This window comes from Spermophilus citellus (assembly GCF_964194105.1).
Source record: "Spermophilus citellus genome assembly, chromosome: 5".
NCBI classification, from domain to species: Eukaryota; Metazoa; Chordata; class Mammalia; order Rodentia; family Sciuridae; genus Spermophilus; species Spermophilus citellus.
In genome coordinates, this window is record NC_138186.1 from 14,393,694 (window position 1) to 14,406,383 (window position 12,690).

Sequence of the window (12,690 nt, forward strand, 5' to 3'; positions counted from 1 at the left end):
GAAATCTGGGGTCTAAAAAAATGGAGAATGCTCCTTGAATCAACTCCAATTCAGCATTAACCACTCTTCCAGGCCATAGAATATCAGGCTAGATTTGTTGAACAGAGATGACTCAAGACTTGGGTTCTTGTTTGGATCTCCTATCAGAGACATTTAAGCCAGAGTGATAATTTGTGAACATCTAAAGAGGTTTCCAAGATTCTAAAAACAGCCCTCACCCACAACAGCTTCAAGAACTTGTGCATCAGTGAAATGGATAACTGTGTCCATGACAGGGCATACCATGCCTCTGACGGAAATGTCACCTATTTTTGGAATGGTTCTTTATCAGTCCTATTATGTTGTAGCTGTGCTTGCCGTGAAAAGTATTCATTCAAAATACTGAGCTCAGAGTTGCAGCTATGTCATACACAACCAAAGGAAGTTTTGCCAGAGTTACTATAGGGATTTCTTAGATCATTGTATATCACATATTTATAAGACCACAGAGCCAGCACAAAACTGTCACCAAAAGCAACCCAATGAATCATTTCCTAAGTATGTAAGGTTTTTTTTTTTTTTAACCCCAAAGAATTTCAAATGAATCAGTTCTCTGAAGCAACCAAATGCTAGCAAACTCAGGCTATCCATAAAAAGACATGGGAATGGATATTGGCACCTACCTGGAATCCTATTGAGGGTCACCCAATAATGTTCATCAGGGCTGTAAGTGTCTTTGGACCACTGCAGCAAATCAACAGCCCTGGGGTCATGGAGAACAAAGCTGACAAACTCCCTGGAAAGAGCCACATAGGCAGTGCCAAAGTAGATGGTCATTTGATGTGGAGGTGAGGTTTTCAAAATGTTAGTATTTTTTACAAAAGAACCTTCTTTGCTTATGTACTCTTGGTGGACGTACTTGGTCCGACCCACAGCATGAGCTGGGGGCAGCACCCCTGGGGTAATGTTCTTCCCTTTAAATCCTTTCAGATACTGAATTATTTCCTTGTTGGTTTTCAGGGGGAAATCTTGCCCGCAGGTGTTGAGGACGTACTTCCAGGGGACCTCAGAGGCCTCCAGGTCTTTCAGGCAGTTGATATCCGCCAGGAGCCTGGAAATCCCACCATAGACCACGGGTTCCATCTTAGAAGCCAGAAAAGCGTTTGGGAAGCAGCTCAGTAACTGCCACACTGATTTTTTAAACTCATTTGAGGATTTTTCATCCACATGAACACAGTAGACATTTTGGGGCATATAGATGGCCCTGAAGAGCCTTTCAAAAGTATCAAAGTCCTTATGAATCACCATGACAAATGCCAAAGGGAACGCGGCTTCTTCTTCCGACAGGGGGCTTGTGATGTAGTGACTCTGGGTCACATAGTCGTTGCAAGGAAGTCTTCCCAAAGATGATGGCAGTGTCTTTTCCCGCAGAAAGGTGGCCTTCTTTTCTAAGGTGAGATTGCAGGCGTCAATCCCAAAAGACCTTTGGCTGGAACCCTTTCGCCAATTTTTGGGTAGGCTTGCCTGGCTATTGTAAAATATCACCAAAGAAACCACACTGAGCACGCTGATAGCCAAAAAGTAATGCCTCCAAAAGTTCATTATTTTCACTTCCCCAGGAAAGGAATCTCTCTTCAGAGATTGAGAAATTGATCCTCGTCCCCAAAACCACAAGTGTGACAGGCTGAAATGACTTCTCTTGCAATCTTGAATTTCGACAGCTTCCCCGGGAGGGCTGGTGTGCTTTCCTCCGGTCCTTTAATCCTCCTGTGTCGTCGGCTTCGGTGTCTTGTCCATCCTCTTTGGGGCTGGCTGAAGATTTGATGCCTTCCCAACCGGCAGCCCCGCGCAGTACCGAATCCCTGCTGCTCAGCCCAACCCAGCCCAGCCTCTGGGAAGCCTCCTCATTTGCATATGAAATGCAAGTGGTGGCTCTTAGCAAATTACATTCTGGAATGGAAAGACGGGTTTCTCTTGCATCACTCCCACTGCCTCCCCTACTTCGAGGCAGTCAATTCAGTTCTGATCTCCCTTCTAGAATAAGTGACTCTCTTCTTTTTTCTGGCGAGCCCCACAACCAGCTAGCAGCCCTTGGAAACCACAGCACTTAGCACATCTGCTCCTTGGGTTTTTTTTTTTTTTCTCGTTTCTCTGCTACCTCTTTTCATTTCAGGGTTATCTCTGCCTCTGGGCACACAAAGATAAGAAAGATACCCTTGTGACAAGTCTAAGGAGATTATCTGCAATGGGGGGAGGGGGACGTTGACAGTGAGGTCTGCTGGATTAAATCAGACACATTCTGATGTGTGACACAGCAAACGTATGCATGTGCAGACTATCAGCTGCGGAACTAAGAATGACACACCTAAGAATAACACCCGTGGGGGCAGGGATGAGAGTGACTTTTCACTTTAGAGGGGGATGTTGATGGCATACAATGAACTAAACACACCTTAGTTTGTTTGGTGGAGGGAAATGTGATAGCCACTGTTCCCAGAGAGCACACATTGGTTCCCATTTCACACAGAGCTTCAGATGACTTGAGCTGCTGATGTGATCTTGTATACAATGTGTGAGGGACTACCGCCTGGGTCTCTTTAAAAACCCCACGTCATCGGATCTGAAGTCACTTCATAGAACTCAAAGTCTCACCCTCCTCTCCCACTTCTCATACTCTGAAGAAAGAGCAACTGCTTCCGGCTGCTGCAAAATTCCTGGAAGTATCAGTCACTGTCTTTCGGGGGAACCAGGAAGAGCAGGTCTGGTCACATTGCACAGGGCATCTCAAAGCTCACCTGTGCGAGGTGTTGGTTGGAAGGGAGCCTACAGCAAACCTGGAGTGCATCTGGGATTGAGGCTGGTGCTAAGGACACTTCTAGAGGGAAAGAGACCAACTAAAAGATGAACTGAGGCAGCCACAGGAAATGTGTTAAAAACGGGTCCCGTTCCCAACTCCAGAAGTTACCCAGCTGTTCCACCTGAGTGGGCCCCCTGTGGCCACCAGAGCAGCTGCCCCTATTAGGAAAACATTGGGTGCATAATGCAGCAATATCCCTGTCCCTCCCAGCCCTTGAATATCCTCCAGTTAACCTTTATTAATCCATGACAACAGGGAACGCAGAATAGATACTGATTTGGAGAACTGCTGAAGAGTCGGCAGGGAGCCTTGGGATCACCAAACACAAAGCCTTTACTATCCAGATGAGGAAACAGAGGCCAATTAAAAATAATATTCTTCCCAAAGTCATTCAGCTGGATCGAAAACGGAGTCTTCCCTCTACAGCTCCCTTGTTCTGATGTGGAAGTATCTGCCTGGCTAAATCCCAGCTGGTTGCTGTGATGGGAGTAAAGTTACTTAACCTTTCTAGGCACTGGGCCCTCCATCTGTGAAATGATAAATAACTGTGGCTCCTAGTTCACATGGTTGGTAGGAAGATTAAATGAGACAACTCTTGGTCATGATTTAGCAAAAATTTGAGCCCTTGATGTATGTTCAGTATGGCGTGGCTATGATTATTGCTGTTGCTTCTCTTTTGAAAAAATATTCAACATTTTGGATGCTGCTAATGACCTAGTATTTTGATTTCTGTTCTGAGTAATGGAAAAAGAGAAACACCCACCTTAAGGCTTTTAAGTGGGTTGATTTATTCCCAGAGGTTAAATACCACTCTTTCCCTTCTCTATCATTGCGCTCCTAACACACAGGGAATGAAGCTGTAGGAGAGGGACAATAAAATAGCCCATTCTGATGCCTTCACTTCCTTCATTTGCTCTACAGCCACATCCTTTTCTGCAAAATATATCCTTGACAGGACTGTGGAGAACAGGAGAGGGAAGCTTGGAGGCAGGAAAGGAGGCCAACCGCTTCTTCCTCTGCAATTCTCTTCTTGTTTTTCTCCTTCTCTTTGCCCCAGCCCTGATCCTAAAACAAGGAGTGCTGTGGACACCAAGGCAAAATGAACTTATGAGATCTTTCATCGCGAGTTAGTTAAAGCAGACTGCAAGTGGGTAATTGCAACAGGACTTACAGTTCAACATAGCAGTATTCAACACCCGCTCCGAACGCGCAAAACGAAAATGAACCCCCCAGGAAACATGTATATAGCCTGCCCTGGCTTATTTACGCTAGTTGAGATGAACACGCTTAGATGAGCACGTAATGTCTGTTTATCGGCTGGCACGAGCAGGTTTGTTTTGCCTGGTCTCTCTGGTAACAGAACAGGCATCTTCTTCCAGTAAATAATTGGGAACACTGAGCTATTAACTTCCAAACCTGGACCTTTTTTCTGGTTCACTCTAGTTGGCATGTAACACATTAAAAACTGTCATCAAGTGGGCATTTTGTACCCAGCCTCTCTGTGCCCCAAGATAACGTTTATGATCATAAGCCAAAGAATAGCCCCAAGGACTACAGCTAATAGCACATAATTGGCCCAGCCCAAACAGTAAAACAAAAAGCTGGGTTCTCCAAGGGGCCTTTCCCCCCGAACCCCAGTGGGATCCCTTATCCTGCACAATGACTTAGTTCTTATTACCCTTACCTGAGCTTTTTCATTCCCCCTAGCTGGGTGAACAGAGGAGGGGGCTTGGGATTGAACCCTGGGTGATGATTGGCTGTTGAATCAAAGCAGTTATTTATTTAAATTGACAGGTAATGTTAGGAATCCTCAAATTGTTCTCCCCTAGTTATTCTGAAAAGCATAACTAATTGTTTAAGACTACGGAGGCCCTACTGTATAATATGACACCTTAACTACTGCCTTCCTCTAGCTAGGCAAGTAAAGAAAAATAATTTGTATTGTCACTCATTTGTGGAAGTTCAGAAAGGCAATACACACACACACACACACACACACACACACTGGCGATTGAACCCAGGGATGCTCAACCACTGAGCCACATCCCCAGCCCCTTTTATGTTTTAGATGGAGACATGGTCTCCCTAAGTCTCTTAGGGCCTCGCTAAGTTACTGAGGCCAACCTGGAACTTGTGATCCTCCTGCCTCAGCCTCCACAGTCACTGGTATGACAGGTGTGTGGAGTTAATGCTTTTTGATGAGTGCTCACTCCAACCAGACTGCACCATCCTGCCAGGGTAGGCTTTGGCCGTGTCAGTCTGGCAACCTAAAACCTTCAGGCCATGAGCAAGTCACAGAAAGTAAAGAAGCAAACAAACAAGTGTCCAAGCAACCCAAATAACGATTGCACATCGCTGGCCGGATATATATTCTCCCATGCGCTCGGGTGGGGAAGATACAGTGAAAGCAGAACTGGTGGAGGGTGGAGAAGCAGGGCTTGAGGACTGACAGACAAGCAGCTAACGCCTGGCCAAGGTGTGGACATAGTGAGGAGGGAAGGACTGTGAGGAACAACCTGCGCTCCAATGCCCCCGGAGCATGTGACTTCCTCTCCACACCAGCAACTGATGCCCCACTGCATCAGGCACCCGGTGCTGACAGATCTTCCCATGTTTTAAGAGAAGAGAATAAAAAAATAAAACCAATTAAATTTTTTAAAAGAGAGAGAAGTGAAAAAGTCTGAATTTTATCAGAAAAACTCCCAAACTTCTAAAATGTTATCAGTAATTAGCAAATGTTAAAATCATGGGTATTTATGTGTGCGCATGCGCACACACAAGGATTGCATTATCCTTGGTTGAAGCATCCAAGCTCCATGCTGGTGGTTTCCATCCCTCTTGAGGCCTAACCTATTAGCTCTCAGACTAGACACAGTCGTAACAAATGTTCTCATAGCTAAAAAGACGAGAAGTCACGAATCAGAAGAGGGATGGGGAGGTGGCAGGTCAGGATACAGTTGTCAGCAGTGATGGTCTGACAATGAAACAGGTTTAAGGCCAAAAGTACAGCTGCGTGAGGACAGTGGCACTCGCCGTGACCAGCACCGAGAGAGCTCAGGCCCATTTTTTTTCACATTACAAGATCAATAGCTCAAGTATTTATAAAGATCATATTTGTTGAGAGACACAGTTTAGTCGAATGACGCCTGGCATTTTGCTAGAGGGAATGGTTGAAAGGTGACCCTGCTCCGGGATTAGGGCGGATCCTGCTGGGATTAGGGCGGATCCTACTGCCTCTGGCGCCCTCTACTTTGGAGTTCCCATTGAGTTCCGGGAGCCCCGTAGAGGGAGTGTATCCGCGGGGAAGTGTGTGTAGAGTGCTGGTGAGAGTTCAGGAATAAAGCGTTGCTGTTTGAACCTACAAGGCTTTGTGGCAGCTGGGTTATTTTGTGCCCAGACAGACTGCGGCACATATTAATGTCTGCCAAAGGACCTCAAGACTATGAAAATTGATACAAACAAAAGACTAGATCAACCCTTAGACTTTCTTTGAAAATAACCAGAGAACAAAAAGTGAACTAGAGGCCAGGCGTGGTGGTGCACACCTGTAATCCCAGCGGCTCAGGAGGCCAAGGCAGGAAGATTGAAAGTTCAAAGCCAGCTTCAGCAACTTAGGCGAGACCCTGTCTCAAAATAAAAAAAATAAAAAGGCTGGGGATGTGGCTCAGTGGCTAAGCACCCCCTGAGCTCAATCCCCAGGTCCAAAAAAAAAAGTGAAATTAAAAATATAAACACTAATAGATACATATTTATTCCACATATTCTAATTGAAAAAGGTATTTCTGAAATGTGTTTATTCAGAAAACTCCTTTGTGATGCTGGGAAATTGAACCTAGGGCTTCATGCTAGGCAAGCACTCTACTGCTGAGCCATATCCCCAGATCTCCCCATTTTTAAAAAATTAATCATTCTGTGCACAAAAGGGTAGGTTTTCTTATCTAGAAAACTCACATTTATGACAAAACCTTTTGCTCAAAAAATTCCAGGCAAATCTGTTCGTCACTTGCTTCTGAATCAAATGTCAGGACTTTTCCCGGAAAGAGCCAGATAATAAATGATTTCAGGGTGCAGCCCAGCTGCTCAACTTTACTAGAGTAGCATGGATATGGCCCTAACAATCTATGCCTGTGTCCTAATTAAACTTCATTTTATGGATGCTGAAGTTTGAATTTAATATACCCTTTCTGGTCATCAAGTGGGTTTATTTTTATATTGTTTTTGACCACTTGAAAACATTAATAAAATCACTGTTAGCTCAAGGGCAGACTTAGCCTAGAGGCGGTAGTTAGGTCCTCTTAGATTTCAATCATACTCCTCCAGGCCTAAATTTTGCAACTTCAGGGTTGGTGCGATCACTTGTTAATTTCTGTGTCTTTCCTGATGAGGAAATTGAGACGGTGGCAAATAACAGTGTCCATCATCCCATGCCCCCATCATACCCTTTTACAAATGCAGTCTGGGTCACAAGGCAGAGTGCTGGGTGTACAAAGAGCTTGGACAAGTAATGGACACCCTGAGCCTCAGCACAAGAGCAGTGTGTGAGGGGGTCATTCTGCCAGGCAGAAGCCCTCAAGACCTCAAGACCTCAAGACTTCAAGACTCTGCCTTATCAAGGGTAGAGTTTTTTTCTGCGCTCTGTCCTGACCCCAACACAGGGAAACTTCCCTTCATTCCTAATTGTAGTCTCTTGAGCCTGTTTTTTCAAAGTACATCCAACATGGCTACTTTTTTAGAGAGCTGAAGGTGGAGACAAAGAAGTGGTGGCCAAGACCTCCAAGCGGGTTGTGGTGGTGTACACCTGTAATCCCCACATCTTGGGAGGCTGAGGCAGGATTGCAAGTTGGAGGCTGCTGAGAGCCATTGCCAAGTAGGAATGACGCATCAAAATTTCCTTGCCAGCGTACCCCATGTTGCTTAGAGGAAGGACTCGTGGAAATGGACTTGCCTTGGACATTCGCTGTGACATTGCATGTGTGTTTGAGAAAGGTGACCCTGCTCAAGGACCAGGGTGGATCCGGGTTTAGGGAGGATCCTACTGGATTAGGGCGGATCAGGTTTTAGGGAGTATCCCGTCCTTGGGTTTAGGGCGGTTCCAGGTTTAAGGTGTACCCTGCCAGGGGAATAGGGCGTATCCTGCTGCCTCAGGCACACCAGATCCTTGAGTTCCCCTGGGATTCAGAAAGTATTTGGGATTCAAAGCCTGGTGGAGTACGTGAATTTGGAGGCAGAACGTGAATTTCCCCAGAACGTGTTTGTAGAGGGCCGGTATGAGTTCGGGAATAAAGAATTGCTGTTTGAATCTACAAAGCTGTGAGTGGCTCGTGATTTTGTGCCCTGCCAGACTGCGGCAGGAGGCCAGCCTAGACAATTTATCTTGAGACTCTTGTCTCAAGATAAAATATAAAAAAGTGTTGAGGATGTAGCTCAGTGCAAGAACACCCCTGGGTTCAATCCTCAGCACCATGAAAACATCACAAATCCATAACCTAAAATCTTATGCTCAATGACAAGGAACAGCATGGGTGACTATGTTTTTCATAGCAGCTTTTCTCTGACTGCAATTGTCTCCTCTGAGAAAATGGGCTGCAAATTCATGATGAAATTATCTGTCCAAATCTGGATATTATTCTGTTTTTTTCTTTTCATACCAACTACCTCCAAATGCCCCAGCTTTATAAGCTTTTTTGTTTCTTTTGTCTTTTTTTGTGATGCTGGGGGTCAAACCCATGCTAAGCATGGGCCTTACCTCTGAGCTACACTCCCAGCTCCAGAGACAGTACTTTATTTGACTTTACTTATTTACAGTGCTGGAGGTTGAACCCAGGGCCTGGTGCGTGCTAGGCAAGAACAATATTTTACAACATCGCTGCTGCCTGGCAGAGATCTGTATCTAGAAGATCTCATGGTCCTCAGCTTCTGGACGTTCTCTAATAAATGGAAACAAAACAATCCTAAAATAGAGATAGGCAGTGTTTTCCTCCAACTTCTACTTTTAACAGCCCTATTAAATTCTTGACTCGTTTTCAGTTTATCCAATCCTCTCTGCAAACCAGCTGCGTTCCCACAGAGCCTGTTCTTTGCTAGAGTTTAGACAGTTTGTTAGGGCAGAGCGCTTGGAGAAATCCCAAAAAGTCAGGCGTTTCTTCTACTTTCCTAGAAATTAACACTGGGACATAACTTCCTGCAAGATACATCCTGTGTTCATACCTCACAGAAGATAATATTTGTATTTGATTCTCCCACTAGTTGAAGTGATTTTTAGATTCAAATTTTATGTTTACCTGCCCTGGCATTTAAAAAAAAATGGACAGGTGAAGATAAAATTTATAAATTCTATACTCTGACCACAAAAGCAATTGGAAAATTGTTACACACAGAGCAGGCCCGGTTTTGGTATGCTTTGCTTGGACCCTTGTGGCTGGAATTGTGTGGTTGGTCCCTTCTTTTGCGTGTGTTGAATCCCACGCAACTAAGGGGTTTCCAGTAACATGTTTTCCAGTAACCCATCAGAGTTGTCCCAGGGACCATAAATATCTAGGGCACTAATTCTGGATTGTGACTTGCCTGGGAGTAGGAAGGTGAGCAGGAATGGGGTGGGTAAAGCTTGCAGTGAACAAGTACTGTGGTCTGCTCAGGACACGTTGGTTTTCAGTGCTATGACTTGTTAAGTCCTCGGCAAACCAGGAAGAACTGGTCACCTCAGATACCACTGATCCCACTCACTCTCAGATTGACAGTCCTTACTGAAAGGAGTCACTGAATACAGAACAGTCAGTAATTGATCCGTGAAAAAAGAGAAAGAAACGCTCAAATCGTTGTGTGCAAGATGGGAATCATCACTAGGTCTGTGTGTGTGTGTTCAAAACCCTACATGATCCTTCTTCATATTTTAGCAAACCACTAAGGCCTGGGTACAAAGTGATTAACCCGTCATGCGATGGTGTCATAGTGAACCCAAATGAATGCACTTAAGTCTTACTAACTACACATGCCCCCCAGTAAATATTATAGGATTTTAGTAACAACCTAAATATTAATGTAAGAATTTGGAGATAATAATTACTATAGTGTTATTGGTATCCGAAGTCTCCTCCCTTCCACACCCCCTATATTGGGGGTGATCTTTCTGTATGATTTATCATAAACAAGTAATTGGACTACAAATTCATTTTATGGGGCAGGACAATCAACCAGATATTTGACCACTCTGACTTGCAATTTCTAAATTTGTATAATTTTAGGATTGGGATGGGATGATCTCCATGGTCCCTTTTGACTCTAAATTCTGCGGTTATTCCGGATTCAGCATAAAGAGGGGACTGTTTTATGGGAAAGTTATAATTGGGCTTGGTTCAGGTTGAGTGATTGCCAGGGTAAGTCCAAAAAGTGGTAAGGATAACAAACCAGAGAAAAATCAAGAAACCTGGGCGGTGGAGTGGAGGATGGAGAGGAGAAACCAGATAGGGAGGTGTTCCTTCTCTCCGGGAGATCACCCAACACCTAGCGAGGACAGCAGGGTCTCCCCGAAGGCACTGTTCCCATGGAGCACCCGAGATCAGGAGTCCAAGGCAGAATGCCTTCCTTCCTAGATCCCCAGAGAGTTCAGACTGTGACCCAGGACAGAATGACAGCATCTCAATGAAGGGGAAGTGAAATGAGGATTGGGGCTCAGGAAGGAGCTAGCTAAAGAGAGGAAACAGGAAATGGCCAGAAGAGGGGACTGACCCATCAGGGCACGAAGCTGAATCCTCAGGATGACCCCAGGGTCTCCAGCCTACTCAGGAGAGATCCAAGTTTTACTCTCCGGTATTTTCAGTTCAGTCTGATCTTTTCAATCTGGCGAAGGAGAAAGATGATAGGCCATGACCCTGAGAGAAGTTTAGAGTTCCAGGGCAAGAGTTTCCATCCATTTCCTGGAAACCTGGCCGTAAAGAGGACACAAGGTAAGTGGGGAAATCTGTCAATCTTGACTTTGTCCAAAAGCATTATTAAGAAATGAATGCCAGCCACGTGCTGTGCAGGCCTGCGGTGAAAGAAAGATTAGTGATAGATTTGGCTTAGAGAAACCACCTGAAGAAAGGCTTTGTTAGGAAAGCAATGAACACTCTTTTGCTTTGAATATAACTTTTTTTTTTTTTAATGAGAATCTGGGGATGCTAGGCAAGTGCTCTACCACTAAGCCACATCCCCCAACCCTTTGGGTTTAACTTTCTAAGGCCAACAATTGTTCACTATAAATCTCAGGAAACAACAACAATACCCAAAATCATAGCAAGATTAATGCCTTTGTTGAATGATGGATTAATTCCATCAAAAGGGACTGGGGATGTGGCTCAAGCGGTAGCGCGCTTGCCTGGCATGCGTGCGGCCCGGGTTCGATCCTCAGCACCACATACAAACAAAGATGTTGTGTCCGCCGAAAACTAAGAAAAATAAACATTAAAAAAAATTCTCTAAAAAAAAATTCCATCAAAAGAAGCAGCCTTCTGAAAACCCATAAGTGGTCTTTGAAGCAGCAGCCTCTGCAATTGGACTCATTTTTTGCCTCTTTGCTATAGAATAAGGCACCAATTGGTAAGCACCAAGTTGGTGGGCCTCAGGTTGAAACAGTTGGGCTTGGGCAGGTGCTGCCCCAAGCTAGGCTCAGCAATGAGAAGTTTCTGAGATGAGTAGGCCAGGTATAGCCCCAAATACCTGCAATCCCAGCCACTCAAGAGGCTGAGGCAGGAGGATTGCAAATTTGAGGACAGCCTTAGCAAGTTAGCAAGAACCGTCTCAAAATAAAAAGGGCTGAGGATGTGACTCATTGTTTAAGCACTCCTAAATTAAATCCCCCATATCCAATTAAAAACAAACAAAAAAAATGAAAGAAAGAAAGAAAAGAAAATCAAGAAGATGCTTTAGAAAAACTGAATGGGAAAGATTTTCCCCATTGCTGTCCCCAGAAGCAGTGAAGGTTCAGGAAATGCCCAATGTTCAGGAAAGATAGAGCACAGCTGGAAGATGCTGTTTGAAGTCTACTTCTTAGGATTTGGCCTCATCAACTAGGGTCTGTAGTAGGTGGTAATGATGATTTGTGATTGATTGGGCAGCAATGCCAAGTGGCACTGGCATATTGAAAATTATTTCCTGGTGGGTTAGGGATGTCGCTCACATTGTGAGGCCCTGGGTTCCATCCTCAGCACCACAAAAAATAAGTAAATAAATAAAAATAAAAGAATTGTTTCCTGGGGTTGCCATGGAGCTCAGTGACAGAGCACTTACCAACCAGGTACGGGGCCCAGGGTTCAATTCCCAGCAACATTAAAAAAAGGGAAAAAAAATTTTTTTTTCTTTTGAGTCAGTTCAGTAAATATTAAATATTTACTGTCAGCTCATTGCACTTGTGAGCTGACAGTAAATATTTAATATTTACTGAACTGGGCTGCCAAAAAAAATACAAAAGATCATGAAGAGATTATAGGTCCAGTAAGAAATATGACATCCACGTTCACAATTATAATGCAAAGATTAGAGAATGGCATAAAAGAATGACAACAATGCTTGAAAAAGGTGTAAAACTGAGGAGAAAATGTCAGCACAAGTTTCCTAAGTGACAAGCCATTGAATGCAGACATATTGAGGCCACCAGTCTAAATGGAAATGGTGGAGAAGAGCAGCGCAGAACCCGTCAAGAAGGCAAGTACCAAGGGCAGGAGTGCGACGCAGGGAGGTTTTTCTAGAGTGTTCCTTCCAGGAAAGGCCACAGTGGGAGTTGACAACGAGGTGACCGAGGTGACCTGGAGGGATCTCCATCAGGATCTCCATGTTGACATGCTTAAATGGGACAATTCAGTTACGGTGCAGAAACCTGT

The 12,690-nt window shown here is 44.5% G+C and overlaps 1 protein-coding gene across 4 annotated transcripts in view; it reads right to left on the reverse strand.

Annotated features, from left to right (window-relative positions):
• The window catches only part of GCNT2 (glucosaminyl (N-acetyl) transferase 2 (I blood group)), an 81,206-nt gene that overhangs the window by 33,718 nt on the left and 34,798 nt on the right, over nucleotides 1-12,690 (reverse strand). Inside the window, exon 1 of one of the 4 annotated variants that reach the window (XM_081295265.1) lies at nucleotides 663-1,798. The exons of the other annotated variants lie outside the window; for them this stretch is intronic. Within the exon in view, the coding sequence (XP_081151391.1) occupies nucleotides 663-1,581 (919 nt within the window). The 5' untranslated portion in view covers nucleotides 1,582-1,798. Of the gene's footprint in view, nucleotides 1-662; nucleotides 1,799-12,690 lie in introns of those variants that run through there. 4 annotated transcript variants of the gene reach the window in all.